Source organism: Sciurus carolinensis, chromosome 3, assembly GCF_902686445.1.
Source record: "Sciurus carolinensis chromosome 3, mSciCar1.2, whole genome shotgun sequence".
Taxonomy (NCBI): Eukaryota; Metazoa; Chordata; class Mammalia; order Rodentia; family Sciuridae; genus Sciurus; species Sciurus carolinensis.
The window spans coordinates 107,483,851-107,508,318 of NC_062215.1; the positions used below are offsets into that span (position 1 = coordinate 107,483,851).

At 35.8% G+C, this 24,468-nt stretch overlaps 1 protein-coding gene across 5 annotated transcripts in view; it reads left to right on the forward strand.

The window, feature by feature from the left end:
* The window catches only part of Gpd2 (glycerol-3-phosphate dehydrogenase 2), a 132,701-nt gene that overhangs the window by 91,043 nt on the left and 17,190 nt on the right, over positions 1-24,468 (forward strand). For all 5 annotated transcript variants that reach the window (XM_047545441.1, XM_047545440.1, XM_047545442.1 and 2 more), the window contains exons 7-9: positions 6,478-6,642; positions 7,476-7,620; positions 15,144-15,337. In XM_047545441.1, the coding sequence (XP_047401397.1) occupies positions 6,478-6,642; positions 7,476-7,620; positions 15,144-15,337 (504 nt within the window). The remainder of the gene's footprint in view (positions 1-6,477; positions 6,643-7,475; positions 7,621-15,143; positions 15,338-24,468) is intronic.

A 24,468-nucleotide genomic window follows, 5' to 3' on the forward strand; every position in this document is an offset into this window, starting at 1 on the left:
AAATAGCTAATGAATACCCAAAGCATTCTGTTGTTTGCAGTTTAAATGTGGTTTCATTTTTGTTCAATTCTAGCTAGATTCCTAAGTGTCTGAGAAGTAGAAAACTTACTCCTCATTAGATTTATTTAAAACTTTTTCAAGAAAGGAAAGTCCTGAGGGTATAGAAACTTTATGTACTTAAGTATGTCATGTTAAGGCATTTGACAATGTTTCCTTTACGCGGGGCCAAAGACCACAGATCCACCCTGATTGCTAATTATTCAGATCATAAAGAGCTTATTTGAGAACTTAGGGTGAGACAAAAGAAATGTGAAGGAACAAAGGGCCTACAATAATGAAAAGGATATTGTGAAGAGAAAGGCCAGGAAGAATTATGATGCAGGTCACATCCTGTGCTTGCATTTAATTGTACCTTTGTATTTGATAATAAAAATGATTACATGCTCAGTGCTAACAGGTGTCCCTTCTTGAGAACTGTGGTATGGATAGATGACAGCAAATTACTCCAATTCATAAACTTGGAATATTATGCTTTTATTTTGAGTTTCATCAGTCTATACTAGAAGACATTTTCTGCAAAAATACACATCAACTCAGGAAGATTTTATAACTTATTTCCTGTTAAATATATATAAAATATAAGCAAATACTTTAAAGTATAAATGAAAGAAAAAAATCATTTTGTAGGTACTACTTAACACATTGGGATTATACTAATACCATTATTAATACCATAGTCACATTTCTGGTACTTTATGCTTTTATATTAAGCTTTGGATGTAATTGCAAATTAGCAGTGATTTTAATTTATAGGTGGTCTTGTTGTTAGAACTTAATTGCGTTAATTGCTTGCATTTTATTGCTCATGTATTAGAGTGGTTATCTGCTTCCCTGGTCTTTGCACAACTTACACTTACTTCTTCCTTTTTTTTTTTTTTTTTTTTTTTCGATATTAGAAATTGAACCCAGGGATATTCTACTACAGAGTTATATCCCCAGCTCCTCTGCCCTTTTTTTTAAACATTTGGACAGGGTCTCCATAAGTTACCTAGGCTGGCCTTGAATTTGTGATCTTCCTGCCTCAGCCTCCTGAGTTGTTGAGATAATAGGTGTTTTTACAATTATTTGCTAAAATTCTGTTGACCAAACAGTTTCACATGGCTTAGTCCTGAATCAGAGTAAAAGGGATCATTATGAAGACTTGTGACAAAGGGCATGGATACAGGGAGGGAAGAGGAATTGGGGTAATATTTGCAATGTACTTAATAGCCCATGCAAGTTAATAAAATCAAAATTTAATTATAATTTGAGATCTAATGGGAAAGTATGTTTTCTGATTTTTTTTCTTCTAATTACCTTCATGAACCACTGGTCTTTGGTCTGTATGAATACCCACTGTCTTGTAGTGATACTGGGACAATGTCATAGAAGCCAGAAATGGGGAAAAGGTTGAAGTGAAATCTTGGAAGGGATAGATAATCATTTTAAAGGTGAGGCATTACATGGACTGTATAGTTTCAGAGGTATCCAGCTCCCTTCTTTGTATAGGATGCGGAAGCCCAGAACTGCAGTGTGTCACACATTACCCAACCCAGGTTAGTGACATATCCAGAAACTACAACCCAGGCGTCCTGAGCCAGAGCCGCTCTGCATCATATCTTTTAAGATATGTTCTCCCTGTACTGCCCCATGTGCTTCTTCCTGATCCCCATCTCTCCTTATACAATAAACACTTTTAGCTGGAATGTGGCTTAGTGGTGGAGCACTTGCCTACCATGCTCAAGGTTCCAGGTTCAATCCTCAGTACTGCCCAAAACCAATGACAACAAGAACACTTTTGGAAATTGCATGTTGTCATAATTTACTATGAAGACTATGTTCTCAGGTTGAGTTTTCTTTTTTAAGCTTACTCATTATATGTTCTTAAAACAGAATTGAATAATCCCCTCACACATACACACATACATGTGCACAGCCTCTACCTGCACTCTTCCCATGAGAAAGGGGAAATTTAAATGAAGAGGTTTTATTAAATGAGCTTTAGTTTGGTAGATTAGCCTTGGAATTACCTTTGCCAGACTACAAAGGGGAAGCTGCCAGAGAGGTCACTGTGACACTATCAGTCAAAGACAATGAAACATTCTTTGTGGATTTTGTTAGAAACGGGATTAAAGCTTTATGAAGATACTATTTCTCACAAGCATCCTTTCCCCCCTTGTTAGAATTAGTCAAAGTGATTGCGTAAGACCCAGGTCAGAGCATAGTGAAATGAAGGAAATATTCTTAACATTGCAAAGGATTGGTTTTTATTGATGATGAAATTGTGAGCAGGTGTTATTTTCATGAAAAAATATTTTTCCTAACAATTAGACTTCCTATACTGGGAAGTTGATATTAGATAGGTCTGTACTCAACTAAAGGCCATTTAAATGTGTTTAGAGGAAGATTATATATACAGTTTCACAGCATCACAGAGTTTTAGACCTGAAGGAACATGAAAATTCCAGTTAATTGGTTACCTGTTTTTTTTTTTTCCACATTTACTCTTTCTTCATACCCTTTACACATTCAATGATTATTACCCTTTTTTTTTTTCCAGCTATTTTGCACATTAACTTAGTTGCCAAACTTTGACTCCAAGGAGAGCAATATTGCTGTGTCTCCAAAATATTTATATGTAAGACCTATCTTTTAAATGGTTACATCCTGAAATATGTATGGTCACACATATGTCACTTAAAATACCTCTCACTGTTCTTTGTTCCAGGCCCTTGAGAGTTAAGACAAAATCTTCTCTACCACCACCAACCTTTATTCTTTTTGGTGGGTAGATTTTATATTTTGTTTTTCTAAACAAGGGAAAACAGTTATAGTTCCACCTCTTATGTGCTTCCTCCCCTATGAGCTGTAAGCTCAGTATATGCACATATGTAAGATTTCAAGTGCAAACGAGAACAGAGCAGGAAACAGATTTTCACAGTCGCCGTCTGGGTCCTTGTGTAAGTGCCAATGTAAAGCTACTTGCTGATCAGTGAAACACAGTATAATGTTGCCTGGCTCTAAGGAAACAGATTTGGAAATCTAAACTTCATAAGCAGATCAATTGGGTGGGGATTTGAGATTATTGTATCACATTCCAATGACATGCAGTGTTGTCAAAAACTTTTTTCTCCAGAAATAAAATTACAGGAAGCATAGAGATACCTTTCAAAATGTCAGGAAGGAGGGTTGAGAAAAATTTAGTTAAGAATAATGAAAATATATCACTTATATCCCAGGAAGCATATACTGCAAGTGTCTGGGGTCTGAGTATCTCAGGGTACACACCAAGATTCAGGAGGGTGGGGAAGGAGGGAGGTTTGCTGTGAATCCAAGGAGGTAAATGGTTAAGGTGAATGTCTGGAAAGAAGAGGATTGCTGGGTGGGGGTGTGAGCTTCTGGTCTCAAGGGGTGGCAAATTACTTCTCAAATTTTAGGAGATAATAATAGCTAGGCTTGCTTTCTTCAGCAGAGCAAGGGAAAAGTGTGCTGAAAGTCCTGAGGAAACCCTTTCTCCCTCCTATTTATTCAGCTTTATATGTAAGAGCTAGTTTGGGGTGATGTTTCAGATTTTCCACATTTATCTAGGGTTTCTTTGTACCCTTCAGATGTCTTGCCACCAACTTAGAGATGTCTGAAATTTCTTTAGCAAAAGACAAGGCATTTTATTCCATAGTTAGAAGCAAGAATTTCTATCCCTGTTTCTTCAACATACTGAATGGAATTTGACTAAACTCAATACTTATTGGATACCTATTCCATGCCTGGTGCTAATGAGAGAGAGAGAAAGGAAACAAATACAAAAACAAATGAAAGTGATGTTTCCTGCCATACCTGAGACATGGAGTCCTACAATGCAATGGAAAGTTAGTTCACCCGGCTAGGCTGCCTTGTAGCTTCCTCACCATTGTGTTCCCTGCATTTGTCACAGCACTCGGTTCTTGACAAAGGCTAATTATTTTTGCAAGAAATGGGTCTATAGATAAATGTAGTATTGGAAAGTCTATTAAAAAGGTATGTGCAAGACCTGGAAGAGGTGAACAATTTTGCCTTGGAGGAGACAGGGTGCAGATAAGGTGAGGCATCATGGTGAGATACTTGATCCAGATCATAAGGGATGAACAGAGGTTTCCAGAATGGTAGACAACCAGAATACAAATAATAAGTACAGGCAAAGGTAAGAAGTATGTAATGGCCTGAAGGTTCAGGGAACTACAAATAATCTGGCAATCCTAGATGTAAGGATAATGGGAGTAGAAGAATTGTGGCAGATGAGGATCATGTCACGAAGCGTCTCTGCCAATAAGTAGCTTTCCCAGTTGAAGTCAAGATATGTACTACTGGCTTCTGGGGGTGGATGTGGAGAAACAAGGAGCAAAGGAGTCTTCTTTACCTTACATTTTAAACTGCAGTTGATCTTCTTTACCTTAAATTGTATTGTGATTTACAAATTAATTCAGGGGAGATTTCTTAATGTGGAAGCAACAGCCCGGTGAGCTATACTCATACCGCAGTGTAAGCCATGCATATATGATATACTGATGCTGTAATGAGATTTTGTATTTTTAAAATGTATTAAAAGAAAATTTTATATTTTGCAAGTCAGTTTAGACCCAAATGGTTGTGTAATAAATACACCACTTTACAAAGGAATCTATTTTTTTAGCGAATGGAATTTCTGTCTGGTTCCTTGGAACAGCGATTTCATCTAGGATTTAAAATAGTTCATTTACACATGACTTTCCAGAGACTTGTCCTGTCTGTAAGTCAACAAACCCAAATGGGTAAGCTTCCCTACAATATGCCTATGGTGAGAGCAAACATGACTTGGATTTCTTGTACTACCAAATGCTTACCTCGGCCGGGTGCTGGGGAGGGTGTGTCATTCTTGTGCAGACATCTGCCAGAAAGACTGCAGAAGATGAGTGCTGTGTCATTGCCTTGAAGGGAAAATCCCTAGTAGAATTTTTAGTTTCTTTAGACTGTGTGCATTTAACTATATGGAGCATATTGCAGCTTTAAATAAGGAGTTCTGCATTAATAAAAAAAATTTTTTTTGAGACTTAATTTGAGACATACCTGTGATTATTTTAAGCAGCTTTGGGGTCACGCTAAGTGGAAACTCCAAGAATTGCTCTGCTTCCTTTCCATGCCCCGCTCAACTGCTGCTGCTGTGTTTATTTTCTTTCCCCTCCTACTCTGATCCTATTAATTTTTGGGTATGATAATTCCAGAATAATAAAAATTTTGCATGTTGAGGTTTAATAGATGTTCCCCACTGATGGCATGTATAATTTTGGAGGAAAGGTTCTTGGCTGATGTATCAATTCAGAGGTTTTGGAATAAGATATTTGTGGGGAGGGGTGGCAGAGTCTTAAGTCATTGATTCTCTCTTTATAACTTTGCCCTTTTAGCTGGAACAGATTGCTTGTGTAGTGCTTCTAGCCGTGCACAGGCTGAATCACAAGGAAGAAGCTTTACATAAACCATTTATACTAAATGCTTGGTATGCTGGCAACATAAATCAACAACAATATCCATTACAAATTCATCCCTTTATCAGTATTATCTTGATAGAACTGATCCCAATGTGTGGGAATTTGAACTCTGCTTCAATACATCTAGCCCTGGATAATTAATTATTCAGGGCACAGAGAACCTGGCCCCAGCAATGTAGAGTAATTCTTCCTGGTCAGCGTTAACTCCACTGGCAATAATAAATAGAAAAAGTCTCCAGTGATGCCAGTATTTTAAAGTGATTAATCATCTTTCCCCCCTTTTCCTCCCCCTTAGTTTTCTTTAACTAGGATTTTTCAGCAATAAATCTTTAACAATACAGGTAGGAATTGTTCTGTAATTAAATTTTGCCCTGCTTAATTTCTTACCTTTTATGTGCGATTAAAAAAAATGTTACATTTTAAGGAGCCCTGATCAAAATTCAAACCAAGAAAAATCCTTTTATGGAATATGGAGAGATTCTCTATGGAAGATTAAGCTCTTGATTTTGAATATTAGATCGAGCACATACTCATAAAAATTGTTCATCAACACCAGTTGGGGTGTCAGATATTCTGAAGTTTTGAATTGCTTCACTTTCATGCTTATGGTTTTTCTGTAGTAGGAAAAGTCTGACATATACATCTGTTCCCACATGGAGAGAATAATTACTTATTTCTTAATTTTCAGATAATTGATGTCAGCTCTGTAGGAAGGGGATATTTTCCCACCACGTTTGTGGTACACAAAATGCGGCAGGTGAATGCCTGACTGAGAATGACCATGTATTTTCAGATTGTGCCCCGTAGAGCTGCCCAACCATCATGTATATTCTGGGTGACAGGGACAGATGTGACATATCTGTTGTGACACACTTCTGTACCACCAGTCCATGGCTCGAGGTGACTCCTGTCCCTCCCCTGGTGCTCTTCCCTGCTGCAGGACAGCACAACGATGCACGGATGAACCTTGCCATTGCTCTCACTGCTGCCAGGTATGGGGCTGCCACAGCCAATTACATGGAGGTAGTGAGCTTGCTGAAGAAGACAGACCCCCAAACGGGCAAGGAGTGCGTGAGCGGCGCACGGTGCAAGGATGTCCTCACAGGTAGGCCAAATCTTGGAGAGGGAGGTATTTCTTAGAATCTTGCTTTGCTTGTATGATGACTGAATTATAATTTTTCTGTCACTTTTATTCCATTTAACCCAGGCTTCAGAGTCATATTAATTATATTCCTTATTGTCAATAATGACTGGTTTAACATGAAAAATTTTCCCTGGTAGGAATTGGCAATTTTCCCCTTTGTGTTAAATAATAATAATGATAAGGATAATAATAAATGCCCACGAAATTCTCACAGATATGAATGCATTTCATTTTCTTTACAAAAACATATAATTAATAAAATTAAGTAAATGTACCAAGTTTCAAAGTATCACTTAGGTGACACAGGCAGTGCATTTACATGTCATTAAAGTCAATCACCTTTAACTTTTGTTAGATTCATTCTTGTCCTGGTCCTATGGCCGTAAAGGCAGCTGCAAAATTACATCATTTCTTGAGCAAAATCAACACTGGGAAATGTGTTGTCTCACGGCTATGCTGTTTACACATTTGAGTTTTCAGGAGAAAGTGGCTTATTTATACTCATTCCACTTTCTTCAAGGTGTGGCACCTTGATCCTGGGCATTTTATAAATAGATTGAGAACCGCAATGAAAAAATGCCATGCTTTCTCTTTAATTTGGACTTGTTTTTGGTAAATTTACTCAGGAGTGAGCCTTTTGTTTGGCTCTTCAATAACTCTGGCTGCTCATGTCACTTAGTGTGGTATGCAATATACTTCGCCATAGGTTAAGTTAATAGATGAATTAATAATCCACAGCATCAGTGAACAGAGAAACAAATGGGGTGTGTGATTGATGCTGCTTTCTTTCACAGGGCAGGAATTTGATGTGAGAGCCAAATGTGTTATCAATGCTACAGGACCCTTCACAGACTCTGTGCGCAAAATGGATGATAAGAATGCTGCAGCTATCTGCCAGCCAAGTGCTGGTGTTCATATTGTGATGCCTGGCTATTACAGGTAACTATGCCATCTTGGTGTTCCTCACCTGGGAAAGGGAACAAGTGATTCCCTACGCATTTAATTTCTTCTGGTACACTCTTAATAATGGTCCAATTTGCTGTTCAAAATGAGGAGAAGTAAGTGATGGAGCTCTTCTAAAACAAAATATAAACCAGACTCAGGAAAATCTTAGCCACTTATGGCAGTATTCATTTCTAAAGCCTAATGGGGATCTGTTTTTCAGTGTATTTTGTTCATTTTAGTCACTTTTAGAGACTAAATGTTGGTGTTTTAAACTATAGTATTAATAAGACATTAAAAAATTAATCGTGCAAAACTTCCATAAAGGATATTTTAATTAAATCATTAAGAAGTTAATTTTGTTAAATATTTAGATTTCCTTATGAGCAAACTGGAAATGTTGACCTCTCAGGTATTCTTTGGTTTATAACTTTGGAAATATGTTTTTAAACTCAGAAATAATCTCAGAATATTAAATTAACAAAGATAAGTAGGGATGGAGAAATGAGTAGGGGTGGAGATGAAGTATAGCTATTAATTGAGTCTTATTTAAGCAGGTTGATGGGTATATGGGAGACCATAAAAAACTTCTATTTTTATGTTTGAAATTTTTAAGAGATATATGTATGTATTTTTGTCAAATTATTAATGATTACTCCTGTACATTTCAAGACATCTGTGGAAAAAAATCCATATGAGTTATATGCAAAGATATTATGTCATAATATGTTTTAAGAAAGATTAGAAACCATTCCATTTCCTTACCTTGGGGGAAAATAGATTATGGCCTATTTAGACAAGGGAATATTATGTAGTCAATAAGAATTATATTATAAATAACTTTACTGTCCTAGGAAAATGCTAATGATACAATGTCAGTTTAAATTGCAAGACCAGAGAATATATATGCAGTGGGATCTAAATAATATATATTTCTACATATTTTTGTATAGATAGAAAAAGACTGGAAAATATGTTAAGTATTAATGGTGGTTTTCTATAGGTAATGTGATTGGTGAGGGTTATTTCCTTCCACATTTTAATAATTTTTCACGAAAGACATGACTTTTTTTTTTTTAATGGGGATTGAACCCAGTGACACTTTACCTCTGAGCTACATCTGCAGCACCCCCCCCAACTTTTTTTTTTTTTTTTTTGACTTAAGAGGGTTTATTAAGCAAACAGACTGTCTCTCTGCAGGGTAAGAGAGAAAATGAGAGGAAAAGAGAGAGAGTGCGCGCAAGAGAGAGTGTGAAAAGTGAGGAGGAGAAAGAAAGAAAGTATGTAAGAGAGAAAGCATGAGAAAAGATCCCCCCCCAACTTTTTAATTTTTAATTTTGAGACAGGTTTTCACTAAGTAATTTAGGGCCCTGCTAAGTCACTGAGACTGGCCTTAAACTTGGAATACTCCTGCCTCAGCCTCCCAAGTCAATGGGATTACAGGTGTATGCCACCATGTTTTGCCTTCATAAGGCTTTTAATATGAGATAAAATAGATGTGCAAAAATTACAATACTGGGTATTCTCCCAGAACATTATCCTGCTATGTTGTAGGTGATGCTACCTTATTAATTAATGGCTCTCCAGTAATTAAATCTTCCTGAAGAGAGTACAAGAGACAACTCTTTTTGTACCAAATACACTTCTACTGAAAAGTGTATTAAAGAGAACTTGTTAGGGGTGGGAGGGGTGGGGGGATGAAAAAATAACAGAATGAATCAAACACCATTACCCTATGTAAATGTATGATTACACAAATGGTATGCCTCTACTTCATGTACAGAGAAACAAGATGTATCCCATTTGTTTACAACAAAAATAAATTTTAAAAAAAAGCAATGGAAGCATTTCCCCAGAATTAAAAAAAAAAAAAAAAAAAAAAGAGAGAGAGAGAGAGAACTTGTTGCCCAACTTCCAAAGTTTCCTACACATTTTCAAGAAGCTGAAAACACCAAGGTAGCTCTAGTTTTGATATTAAAAATATATGTACTGGTACCTAATTGAGTTTTAAACTCTGTTAATCACAAGATTAGTTCAAATTAAAAGAGAGAACTAAATATATATAAATGTTCCATATATTTCTTGTGCATAGAGAAGTTTTTAACTATAGTTTTAGAACCAATTGTACACACTCATTTTGTGTTGGATTAAAAATATTCATGGCAGTTAGTTTATGAGAGTTTTTGTTTTTAACATTGCTGAGAATAGAGAATACAGGTATAATTACCAAAATCCTTGTGTTTTTTTAGATTTTACTAAATTCAACATATTCTTATGTATATTGTGTCTTATGTTTTCTTCACTATTGTCTCATGATATCAGAACCTAGGTTATTATTTCCCAGAGGCCTTAAGTTAATTCTGTCACATAATTACTGCATTCATTAGGACAACAATTTTCTTTTGTACATGTACTATTAAGATATGAAAACATTCAGTTATTTCAGAGTACATAGACAAGGAGACAGGACAAGAGTTAAGCCAAGGTCAGACCTTGGCATAGAACTTCCTGGTTTGTTCACCTTCCTTTCTACTAATTGTGTGACCTTGGGTAATGTATTCCTTTTTGCTTGTGATTCCTTATTTCATATAGTACCTAACTTGTATAAAGTCTGACAATGATTTTTTTTTTTTTTTTTTATACACAAGGGATTGAAACCAGGGGTGCTTAAGTACTGAGCCACATCCATCGCTTGTTTTATTTTTCATTTTGAGACAAGTTCTTGCTAAGTTGCTTAGGGCTTTGCTAAGTTGCTGAGGCTGGCTTTGAATTTGGAATCCTCCTGAACTGCTGGGAATACAGGCATGCGTCACCATACCCAGCTTTTTAAAAAGATCTCTTAAGATTTTTTTTTTGACAGTGATCTTTTAATTAATTTTTATCTGTTTTGTTGACTGATATTTCCTCAGCTCTTGGTAGATTCTACTTCATAACAGTGCCCATAATTTTTTTCCCATACCATGCTAGTGATTTAACCAAGGCCCTTACACATGCTAAGTAAATATTCTACCACTGAGCTACATCTTTAGCCCTGCAATAAATAATTTTTTAATGAATCCTAACTTTTTTTGTGTTAACTTGACCAAATTGAGATAGTTGCTTTTTATATTAAAATGCTAATATAAAAAAATGTTAATATAACATTTGTTATATTTTGAATTCAGAAAGACTCATGAGTTAAAAGCTTGGTTCAGTGTGGCACTAATGGGAGTTGGTGGAAACTATAAGGGGTGGCCAAGTGAAAGGTCTTTAGGTCACTGAAGGGTCATGCCCTTGAAGGGGTCTGTAAGACTCACTCTTTTTTGAGCCCTGGCCATGAGGTGAGTGGTTCTGCTCTGTCCTTGCTTATCCCATGATGTGCCACCTTGCACAGTAACAGTGTCTACCAGAAACCTCCAGAACTGGGAGCCAAAATAAACCTTTTCTCTTTATAAGTTGATTTTCTCCTGTATCTTTAATAGTGATGGAGAGCTGACTAATGCAACAGTTATAAAGGTTTTTTTTTTTAAATATGGAAGCAAAATATAATTCTTCATCTTAATTCCCAGATAATCCCTGTAGGAAAAAAATAAAATTAACCTAATTGAATAATTAGGTTTCTATCACCCTGGAGAGAGTGACAGTGAAAACCTCCTTCTCCTGTCTTCCTTCAGTTTTCTGGTAGTCAGTAATACTTTCTTAGAGTTCTTTCCAGAAAAGCATATGTTTTTACTTGCACATGTGACAGATATTGTTCTGTACCATGTTTTGCATATTTTATAACAAAATAGATAGGTTTTAAAATAAGAAATATATAGATATATATCACATGGATATAATATTTTCAAAACAAAATGCCTTTTAACCCTAAAAATTTAGCATTAGCCTTAGGCCACCTCACTATAGATCATTAAAGTGTTAGTCACAGCTAAGTCTGTTTCAGTCTAAAACATAGTAAATGAGTTTTGGAGAAAATTTAATATCTTTAATTTTAGCACTGTGAACTCTGACCACTATATATGGTGTGGTTGAAGAATGGTCAGCAGCCTGGCTCCCATTCAGACTCTGTTGCCAGTGAGCCTCTTAGCTGTGGACTGCAGCCTGGAGTAAGAGTTTATTTCTTCTTTATCAATGACCTTGAGGCAAGGTTAGCTCTGGCATACCTCAGGAATGATTTTCCTTGCCCCATCAAATCCTTCTCTTGAATGGGATCAAAATATCTCAGACCGAAATGACTCTCTGGCCTCATCAGTCACACTTTCAACTTGAGGTTTTGACCAGGTCTGTTGGGATGAACCAGGACTGGTCTGGGCCTTCTGGGGCTGCCCTGCACTGGGCTGATGATAACTTAAGACCCAGTGTGGCAGTTATAGCCTGATGAGTTTGGCAGTGCAGAGTTTAGTAGCCATTGATTTATCAAGCATAGGATGGTAAATGGAGAGGGAAGACTGTGCTGTGTATCTTGTCAGGACATTTTCAGAAGTATCTTTGCATTGTTTGTATGTTTCGTTTTAACCTTAACTAATGTTTCACATGTAGAATTATTTTGTGTTATGGTAGCAGATTTTTGTTTGTTTTTTTTTGTTTTGGTTAGGGGAAGCAGGAGGAATTGTTTAAATTTCAGAAAACCCAGAATATGGAGACCAGTTTTTACAATCACTCTTTAGCTTATATAAAGAATAAATCTGGAATTTCTATCAGAGTTGTGGCTAGGTGCTCTTCCAAAAGCAGCAATTGTATACCAAATGACTGAAATACATGAAAATAATCACCTCCTCCTTCCTACTGAATCTTTTTACTGCTGACAACAGATCAATTTTTTTTGCATATTGTGTATATACCGTTAGTTCTAACACTGATTGCTAAGTAGTTAACAATAAATTGATTTCAGTTTAACTAAAGGGACTTCAGGAAGGCAATGGTCTGCAAGAGAAAAATGTTCATTACCTTTAATCCTAGACACACACATAAATTAGCTTAGCTTTTCCTTCTGATGTCAAATGAATCATTCAAATTGAAAAGAGACCTGTGCCACGCTGCATTGTATGTACCATTACTATAGTTGATACCCACTATCGAACTTCAGTATGACTTTGGAGAATTAATCCTTCATAAGAAAACAAACTTTTCTTCCCTAAGGGAGAGTAAGAATTAGGTAATTTAAAACTGATGAAAGATATTTCCAAGTGGATTCTTAAATTTTTATACCATTCATTAATAGCTTTGTCTTCCCTCTGTGCTTATTAATTTTATGTTTGACACATATGTCTTCACTTAAGCAGTTGATTCTCTGCAGGTTCCAGTTATGGAGTGTTGGTAACCATCACCTTCACCCTTTAAATTGCTTTTATTGCACTGAATTTTTTAAGGATTCAGTAGCTGTGCTTTGCTTACTGCATTTCTTATCTAGGTTGTTTAATATTGTAATTACTTAAGTTATCCAGTTTATTATTTTAGGCATATATGTTATTGGTTCATAAGATGGTCGTGTATAAACTATATCAGCATATAATTTGTTTCTAATTCTTTTGCTTCAGTTAGGTACTACTTATCAAATTGAGTACTTGAACTCTGAATGTGTTAATTCCTAATCTCAAAGCAATTGATTTTACTTAAAGATATATCAATCTGTGATCAAAACAAGTACTTATAAGACTTGTGATTAACTAGTTTAAAATTTTTAGTTTTATAACAAATGCAAATAAAAAAGTTTGCAGTCATATTTAGAGTTCAGAAATACTCAATATTTAGTTTTCTGTATGTGTTAGTGAAAGTAATGCTTTCCAGTAATGCTGGAAAGTAATGCTGAGTGAAGGTGAGAATCTTAGTTGAAGTTCTAAATGGTTAACACACTTCTTTGGTGCTCTTTGGATATGCAAAGTGGAAGATCTGTGTCCACTCTCTACTGTGCCTCTTAGGGTAGGCTCTTGGGATGCAAAGACAGAGGGGACATGACAGGTTTTCATGGACTGAGGGTTCCTTGCACAGAAAGATTGTATTCTTAGTAGTTGTTTAAATAAAGAAGATATATTAGCTATGCTGACTGTAGATTTCTTTTTCTTCCTTTCCTTTTTTTTTTTTTAATCTTTTTGTGGTATTGGGTATTGAACCCAGGGGGCACTCTACCACTGAGCTGTATCCCCGGCCCTTTTTATTTTGGGACAGGGACTTGCTAAGTTGCTGAGGCTGGCCTTGAACTTGTATTCCTTCTGTCTCAGCCTCCTGAATTGCTGGGATCACAGGCCTGTGACAGTGTACCTGGCAATTTCGTTTATATATTAAAAATGTTTTTGGTTTGTTTTTAAACAGTTGTTAGCATCTCATCCTTAGACATCTGAATAAATCTTTTAAAACAATATTTAAGGGAATGATAAAAATGAAGAATTGAATGTATGCCCTTTTAAATTTGTATGTGTGCAAGGGATTTCTTGGTATTTGTTCAACTCAAATAGAATTGTTTCCTTTTAAAGAAATTGCATTAACAGAAGCTAAAAATATTACAGAAAATAACTCTAACACTGGTTTTATATAAGAATTCAGTCAAATTGAACCAGCGATCTGAATAGAACCAGTGTTTTGTTTGAATACGATGCTTTAAAATCCCTGTCTCTTTAACAACCTCTCCATAGTTCTTTGAATGGTTAATGAATGCATTAAAACAACAGTTTATAGTGATAAATTCAATGGGTTTTGTTAATATTTATTTACAGTGGCCCATTCTTTCAAGTAATTTGGTTTTAAGATAATTCAGAATGTATTAGTGAAAATTCTTCCTTAATTGGGAAGATTTTCTATAATCTGTCCAAAAAGGCAGGCCTGCACCCTGATTTAATAGCATAAGTGTTTTCTATTTAAAAGATTTTCATTGCTAAGGTGTTCCTCTCCCTTTGACCTATCCTAGGACATTGTTAGTTAGGTATTAGTAGAAAGCTGAGCTCTTTTCTTCTGTATGCACTTCTTGAGATTTCTGTAACCTTGAAATAAGGTAAGAAATCTCATATTTGGTGAAGTGGCACAAGTTCATCTCCTTTGGCACAAAGGAGTGAAGAACTTGATGATTACATTTTAGTTTCTAGAAAGTTAGACTCTTCACTTTCTCATGTTCTTCTGAGACCTTCTATTGAAAGATGTGCCAAATGTCAAATGTCCCAGTAAAATACCTTTCGCAGACTTGAAAAAAGGTTGAAGAGCTATCCCTAATTGACCATAATAAAAGAAATTATAGGCATTTATCCCACTGACATTATCTGATGTGAATGATCCATGGAGTATAAAAACCAAAACAATTGGAAGTTAATTAACCTTGCATTGTTGAGGTGGGGAGCACTGTTCTGCTGCAGAAGAGGATTATTACATTTGCTTGGTACTTTTTTGTTACCCAAATTATTTTTTTCCTAGGAATTTCTGGAGTAGGGCAAGGTCACTAAAAATTATAGTTCATGTCTTGTTGGTTTATTTGAATGTTAATAAGTGAAATCATTTTATAGAATGCAGATTAAAAGCTTCTGCTAATTTTAGAAATCAATTTCTTTTTACCTCAGCCCAGAGAGCATGGGACTTCTTGACCCAGCCACCAGTGATGGGCGAGTTATTTTCTTCTTACCTTGGCAAAAGATGACTATTGCTGGCACTACTGATACTCCAACTGATATCACACAACACCCTATTCCTTCAGAAGAAGATATCAACTTCATTTTGAATGAAGTGCGTAACTACCTGAGTTGTGATGTTGAAGGTACGTGTTTCTTTAAATTTGACCCCCCTTTGATATCTCTGAAAGCTTTCCTGCTCTCATTGGAATTGCCTTGACTCCATTCTGACTCATCTTCACCCCTGGCCTACCATAATTCAATGTGCTGCCTACTTCTGCTACAAGATTTATGAGGACCAAATTGTCACACAATGGAAAGCAATTGTCTTTTCTTCTCTACTTTCTGCATTCACTAGAAACTCATGCAGTTCATTTCTGAAACATTATAATGGCAAGATAGGGGTACTACACTCCAGTCTAAACACTCATGCACTTCCAGAACAGTCTGGAATGTTTGAGTCACTGTTTAGTTTTGTAGCTTGGGAAGGTCTGATTTATAGATATAGTATATCCACAGGAAATAATTAAGCCGAGAAATGAGAAGGTAGAAGTTTATGTTCTAACAAGCTTCATGGTTTGTATCTTAGTTCATCTTGTGTTGCTTAACAAAATACCTGAGATTAGAAGCTTTATTTAAAAAAAAAAAAAGATTATTTAGCTCATAGTTTTGGAAGCATAAAGTCAAGATTGGGCAACCCCATTTGTTTGGCCTCTGGTAATGGTCTCCTGACTGTGTCACCACAAGAGGGATAGCATGTCATAGTGGGAGTACATATGAGAAAGCAGAGGAGGGAGCGGGAAAGAGAGAATGGGGGAGGAAGCAAGAAAATAGGGAGGGTCCAGATTTGTTCTTTTATGACTACTTTCTCTTAGGAGCTCTCCTGTGTTGGCAGCCTAACCCACTCTGTGAGACTAATGTTAAAATCTTTCACAAGGGTGGTCATAATGCAGTCATCTTCCACCAGGTCTGCCTTTTAAAGTTCCCACAACCTTCCAAGACCATTGTAATGGGGACCAAGCTTTCAGCATGAACCTTTGGACAACAAACCATATTCAAATCACAGCAGTCTGTTACTGTGTGGAAAGTACAGTAAAGCCACAGTTTACATCTTTTCAGTTCTTACCTGGGTTTTTAACTTGGATATCAAACCTTTTTTACAGTGATTTTGTAAAACGAATATTATTTTTCCATGATAATTCCAGAAATTTCCCAATATTATCCTTCTGTTACTTCCTGTCTCAGTTAGTAGCCTCACCATCTACCCTTCAAACCCACATGTATTCTTTCAGTTCAGTCATCTTCAGAGGTGTCCTTTATGGTAACTCTTCATGGTAGCAAAATATTTATACTTGAGGAACCACCGGCCAGGCACAGAGGCCATGCCTGTAGTCCCAGTAATTACAGGCTAAGGCAGGAGGATTGCAAATTTGAAGCCAGCCTCAACAACTTAGCAAGGCCTTATGCAACACAGAGAGAACCTGTCTCAAAATAAAAACAAGGGTGGGGAGATGCTGGGAATATAGCTCAGTGGTAAAATGTCCCTGGGTTTAATCCCAAGTACCGAAAAAACAAACAAACAAACAAACAAACAAACCCAATACCTCTCCTCTTATGGGTCATAGTGCTACTATATCATAACTTGATTATTGTAGGTAATAGTCCAAAATGTACTCTCAGTTGGAGCTACTTGAGGGTAAGGGATCCCCTTTTTCAACTACAAAGCTTATTGTCTAACTGACATGTTGCTCATGATAGTTGTAAATTTAAAAGGTTAGTTATAGATGCTTTCAGGGATTTTTGATAATGGTAGCAGTTTGAAAAATCTTTCTATATTAAAGCAGATGGTTTAACATTTTGGGAAAATAGTCCATGTATTTATATTATCAATTTTATAATGCTGGCTTTAGTGAAGGACATGCGGGTACCATTTTAGGACATGCAACTCATTGGCATCTGTAAATCCTTTCTCCCTGAAGGATTTTTTTTTATTGTGTGATCACATATTTACAAACAAACATCTTTGCAAAAATGGTTCAGATTGCTCTTTTCCTTTAATCAATTAATACATACTATATGCTTAGTTGTTTTTAGTCTAAAGTAACAGATATTATTTCAGTCTGAATAGAGCCTCCTTAAATATTTGCAATAATAATATAAATTTCTTAGATATAATTGAAATCTACATGGCTAATGTTTTTGTTTTATGAGATGGGATCTCACTACGTTGACCAAGTTGAACTTGAACTTGCCATCCTCTTGCCTCAACCTCCCTAGTAACTGGGATGACAGGTGTGTGCCACCTTGCCCTGCATGCATGGCTAATGTTTATACTTACACACACAAAAAACACTCTCACAGTTATTTGAGAAGTACTCATGCTTTGTTTAACATCCATATTTAAATACTCAAACTGTATTGCAATTTTATCTTGATACTTTATTTTTCCTTTGAAAGTTTAGGAGTAGCTTCAACATTTGGGTACAATTATATCTGATTCGATGCATTTATTATTAATAATGAATCCTACTTTATTTCATATTGACCTGTGTATAATCATTGTTTAAAGTGGGTTTCTATCTGGGCCTTAAGATCATACTAGTTTAGGGGCTGGAATTGTGGCTCAGTGGTAGAGCAATTGCCCAGCATGTGTGAGGCACTGGGTTGGATCCTCAGCACCATACAAAAATTAATAAAATGAAGGAACAAAAAAATCTGAGAGAAAGGGCACTACTTCATGGATAGACAAAATTTTAAAGAAAGAAGAAAAAAAAGATCAGTAAGCTCAGATTATTGGAGAAAATATTAATATTAATTCAATTAATATTAATTAATTCAAGAAAATATAAGATTAATTCCAAAATGTAAAGTTCAAGTGTGGTAAGGGTGTGAAACCTAACTGCTTACACAGCTGAGAGGCTGGGATGTTCTGGATGCAGTGTGGGTTCCTGGAGGCTGCTCTGCCCATGTGTGGCGGGCATCTCCACTGGAGGAGCAAGCCTCAGGCTCTGACAGGGTCTTGGAGCACTTTGAATCTGTCCATAAATAGAAGGAAGACTTGGAATTACCTGGTTAATCCATAGACAGCTTTTTAATTGACATCTTTTGGTAGTCAGGGCATGGGTGAACTAACAAAGAATTGTTAATTCTGATGTTTGGTAAAAGAGGTTTAAATTATTATCTAAAAATTACAGATCAGACCTTTTTCCTGGTGGCCTGGGGACATCTTGAGAGTCAGAGTCTTCCAGGTAGCAAATATCCAGACTGAAAACAGAGGTAACAGCTCTGTCACAGATGTCACTTGTTTCCCTGTGTGTACCTCCTATCACATCTTCACTATATATAAACCTATGCTTTTAAAAAAAAAAAAAAATTGACCGTGATTCTTTGTAGCCTTTCCCCCCCATTCTTACTTCTAGTTTACAAATGGCCTCATATTTGAGGAATTTCCTTTTTTTCTTGATAAAATGTGTCACTTAGCTGACTTAAAGTGTCTTAAAGTGAAGATGGTCACATTTGCATATTTTCCCCAAGAATCTCAGTGAAACCTGCAATTCTTATCTATACTAATGAGATGTGAGAGAGAAACTCAGCTTCAGGCACTATTCAGTCATTTGATTACATGCAGTTACTACACATATTTTAATATTTTCATTTGTGTGTTTTGTTTTTAAAACTGCTATTGTTCAGTGTTTATTATGCAAGACACTCTGCTAAGCAAACATATTGCTTATATTATACCTTTGTTCCTTATAACAACCTTATGATGTGTATTTTGCAAGTTCCACAGTGGTTGAGAAAACTTGTTTTCTGTCCATAGCTAGTTAGTGTTGGAGCCAAAATGCAAGCATAAGTAAGTCTGACGCTAATATGCCCTTCTAAATACTGCACAGTATCCTGATTAGTAGTTCTAAATTTCATGATGTGATATATCTGCTAAGGAGTGAGTTAAGTCTATGAATTCATTTAATGGAAACTACTAGACCCCTCTAGAATGACAGTGACCTTTGTTCTTTCTGGCCTTATTTGAGTTTGAATGTTAAACCAGAGAGGTTTCATACCTTATAACTATTCCCTTGAGCCAACGCCTTCTCCACAGATTTAAAAATCAAAAGTTTGATTTAGGTCCTGGTTTTGAAATGCTTTGCATTCACCAGGTTTGAAATAATCATTCTAAAAGGATTTATTAAATGGATAAGTAAAATTCTGACAACAGTTTCTGAGCCTCCCCAAATGGCTATATCCTTAAGAGAAAAAAAAAAAAAAAGTGTCAAATCTTAACACTCCATGCTGTTCACAGCAGCTGCCACACTTCTGCAAAATGCGATGGAACAATTCTGCAAAGCGTTTTGCCTGTTGGGAACAAGACCATGTCTTCTTTTACAATTTAGAAAGCCTTCCATTCACAGGCTGAATTTTCTAGATTACTTGTTTGTTCTTTTCTGAAATGGGTAATTGATAGTTCTGCAGTTCGTATTGAGTTAGGAAGAAAAATGATCTTTTGAAAAATGTATCATTAAGTCTGCTGTGTAGAGGTTAATCAGAAGGATGCAGTGGTGAGACTAAGCTATGACTTAACTGGATTGAGAGAGACAGAAGATTTGCTGAGTGCTTTATCCATGTAGTTTTTCTGGAGTGCTTCTCTAGGCAGCATCTCTACTTGTACACAGGTTTTCACATGTGCAATTAGTAGTGTTTATAGATTGCCTGTTATTCAATTAACAACTGAGCTGGCCATATCAACTCACTGCAGGCCTGCCTTTCCTCTGCCAGAGATTGTACCAGGGTTATCAACTTACACAGGCTTGGATGTCTTCCAGCTGTTTAATTATAGTGTCATGCGCTTTGCTTTTTCTAGTTTCATTAGTTTATAAATGTAATATGGTATCTTATTTCTGTGATTAACACTTCATTTCAGCAGGTTAAACATGCTGGTAGAGAAGTATTGATCTCTGACACTATTTCCCCTGTGTTCACTTAGATATTTTCACATGGCTCTTATTGATTTTTTTGGAAGTGGCAAACATGAGAAAGAACACCCCAAAATGTATGCCTAAATAACTAATGTGAAGCAAAACCACACTTTAGCTCTTAATTGTCACTTCCTGTGGGCTTCATTTGCTACTAATTTTAAAACAAACACTTGTCCTGCCAAGTATGAGTAAGAAAATTAATTATAATTTGAAGCAATCATATCATCCTTATTTTTTTTAACCAACCATGAAAAATATCTTTCAACTTTACTATTTCCATTTTATACTTCATATCTTAAATATAGTAAAACCTGAATGAGTTGTCAGGGATGTAATAAAAATTTTTCTTAAAACATAATGGTAGAAAGGCAGTTTTACTTTCTCACTACCTTTTGAAAATATTGCCAAATACTTTTTTTACACATCGAAGGTACTTCCCCCACATCCACTCCCCCCGCATTTGGGAAATTTGCACCTAAAAAATCACTGAATGCCATCTGGGCAAGCTAATCAATTTTTAATGTTGGTTTTGTCTTCAAATTTATTTAAGAATAGTTTTGTTTCCTTTCATTTTGTTTGATGTGTATAGCATTATTAATTTGAAAGGGAATATCCAAATGTTTAAACACATAGTATTAGAAACCTCATATGAAGCCTCTTGGCTCACAGGCCCAAGTTTTCTTGTTTTTGATTTTGTAATATAAGTTCTTATGGTTTGACATAAAAAGTTCAGGGAATGCTTTAATATTACACTTAAAATGTATTGATAACTGTACATGATCCTTTACTTGGTACAATATTTGGGGTATTGAGAAATGTTAGAATTCACATTGCTGAAAACTTTCAACCTGGCAAGAAAGAAAAGAGATAAATAAGATAAAATCTTATTTAGCAATGTTGACAATATGAAAACCAGAAAAATCAAGATGAATCTTTGAGCTCTGAAGCATAAAAGCCCTAGGTTATAGTATTTTCTTCATGTTTCACCATGGAGAATTAAAGGAGACTATGTTTGCTACCTATTTTGGCTACAATTGTGTGGAAGAACCAGTTTCTGGATAAGAATTTGAGGGTTGGAATACTTAAATCAAGTAAAAATATGTTTTATTTCTTTGCATTCATGAGATTAGTAAGAGAGGAAGATAATTTAAAATGATAAATATGGAACATAGGTGACAGTAAAGTGAGGATGAAGGATGCTGTCACAGCAGACTTTATTCTCATGAGGAAAGCAAGTACAGTCAGATTTCAGTGGAGGGATGCTCCACTAGAGATGTTGGTCAGGTGGCCATGGTGTAAGCAACCAGCTTACTGATCTACCAGGACTAATCTGATGTCTACTGTTTGGAGGATTTTTCTTAGGGCTGCCCTGGGTAATATGCTAGCTATGAGCTAATTGTGGCTCTTTTAATTTACATTAGTTAAAATGAAATGAAATTTGAAATTTAGTTCCTCATGTGAATCACATTTCAAGGGCTTAATAGCCACATGCCTCTAATAACTAGTGAGTTGGATGGGGCGAATATGGAACATCCCCTTCACTGCTGAAAAATCTGTGGAACTGTCCTGTCCTTCAAAATCTGGGTATATTTAAATATACTGTAGACTCGTTTTTGTTTAAATAGACTCTATTTTTTAAAACCTATAAAGCCACTATATATGCGTCATACAGATATCTAACATGTTAAGATGTACAAAGTTGGAAATATTCATAACTCTATCACCTGGTAGTAATTCCCTTTATGTTTTTGAAAATTTTTATACAGTTGAAGTCATACCATTTTTTAAAGTTTTTTTGCTTCATATATATTATCAAATAAACTATGGTTTTAAAATGATTTGTTAATTTTAATAAAATGTATTTCATTAACTTCTATTTTAATTTAAAATAAATAAATATACTGCAGAGAAGGAAATACTCAGTTGAATGCAGTCACTGAATTAGGGTAGGGGTTAAGTTGTTAAATAAGGCAAAAAAATTGAGTAAGTTATAAAAGAACTCCAGATGTAAGAATATTTCCAGATGTAAGAATATTTCGCAGGTGGTGAATTGAGTGATTCAACTATATCTAAGATGCATGACCCTTATTTTTCTTTATTCTACCACCTCCAAGTAGGTTTCCCCATGGTTACAACATGGCTGCAACAGCTCCAGGAAGAAGGAAAAGATGTAGTAATGTTTCCCCACCTACTGCTTCTGCATCTTTTTCTTGAGTAAATTTTAATTAGTTTTAACAGTGTACAGGACTTCTGCTGTGGGTTGGAGGTTGCAAAGAGAAAACTCTGTTAACTTAGTTGGTTGCTATTTTTATTTACGGGATTAGAATTAATGTTTCACATTTTAACTGTTTGGTGCCCCATGAACATAAATAATAGCTGTGGCCCTAAGCAGTCGTTAATGAGTAGGAGCGGTGGGGAGGTACAAACTTGAATGTCAGCACCAAATACCATTTTGGATAATCCATAGAAATCATTTAATCTCAAGATTGGGAGGGAACTGATAAATAACCTGATCTCTAACTATCTTCTGGCCTAATAATATAAAACAGTAGGCCAATAAAGACTGTCATATTTTAAATAAAATTTTATTATCCTTAAAATGTGTCTTTTTAGGTAGAGGTAATCTCAACACTCATCTGGTATGATTCTCAGGCTAAACAGCTGAATACTAAGATCTTAAGAAAAATGAAATTTTTAACACATTGTGAACACTTTCTAGTAGTGGTTGGTTTGTTTTCTTTGAGGGTCAATTTCAGGAGTAAGGATTTAAAATGGAATTAGTATACTTAATGTTTTATTCCATGCACCTTTGTGAATGAAAAATGTGAATATATTGGTCTTCTTTCAGATAATGCAAATATATAAATGTGTTTGCCTGTTAAAATGGAAAAGGTAAAGCATTTGCTACAGATTATTTACATAAGTTTCAGATTTATTCTGGAAAGTCTAATTTTCCATCAAATAATTTAAAAATTAGTTAGAGGAATTCAAGAATTGAAACCAAATTCCTGATCAGCGTGGCTACCTAAGGAATTTCACAGACATGGAGGGGACTGTGTGGTGACCACAATGATGTTGTAAGTGGGTTGGCTAAGTTTTATTTTTGACTCAGAAGGGGATGTGAACGCTAATGGAAAATACTAGTAATTTCCTAGTTAGTTTTTTGGTAAAGATTCTAAAACACTTTGCACTCTTTGTGTTGAGGTTTTTTAAGACTTATAGAGTTGTGTAAAGCAGAAATTAACTCCTAGTCCACAGAAGCCATTTGAACTAAAGCTCTTGAAGATAATGCCTGTCTTAAAGGGGCAGACCTGGGGCTGTAATCCCAGCACGGCCATCCTGGATGGTCCCCAACTGGCAAGACTGGGAAGCCGAACCAGTTACTTCTGTCCTTGCTTCCCTAGTTTCAGTTTCAGCTTTTGGCTGTGGGCTTGACTAAACGTCCCTATGGTGGTGTGTGGGCACCTCTTCCTTCACCTGACAGTCATTTTAAAGGTATAACCCTCAAGGAACTACATTAAGATATGCTGGATTTACTTTTCTTTACCATAACTCTGTTTTTCATTGGACATTCAAATGGGGAGATTTTCTGTCAGCCAGTGTAACTTGTTTCTAGGGCCTTTCCCCCATACATTGAAAGGTACATTTAATTTTAGTACTATCTCAATCATTTCAAGGAATTGTTGTGACACTATACAGAGTCAAATGGATGTGTACCTAACTGCTTTTCAGGTTGTGCTGTGTATAGAAGCAGAGAGTGCTTACTGTGCAAGGGTGTATGGCCACGGGTTTAGATCCAGCTACCCTCTGCTCACAAATCTATGCTCCCTGCCAGGCATCTATTAATTCAAACTAAGGCATGACCGTGGTGTAGGCTTATAGAGGTTCTGATACTTATGTGCACTTTTTTTTTTTAAACTTTCTCATACTTGAAATTGAATTGCATCAACTTTTCCTTTGTCTTGAGTTTTAAATTGTGGTTAAATCTATAGAACATACTATTTACCATTTTAGCCACTTTTAAGGGTACAGGTCTCTGGCTTTAAGGGCATCCATATTGTTGTACAACTGTCACCATCATGAATAAATGAATTTACTCATTCTCCTAATCTGAAGTTCTGTACCCAATAAACACTAATGTCCCATTACCTCTGCCCCACCTCCTGGCAGCTACCATTCTTTTTTTTTTTTTGAAATTAAAAAGAAAATTTTTTTAACATGACAGTAGAGTACATTTTGAAATATTACACATAGATAGAATAAGTTCCAGTTAGGATCCCATTATTGTGGTTGTATATGATGTG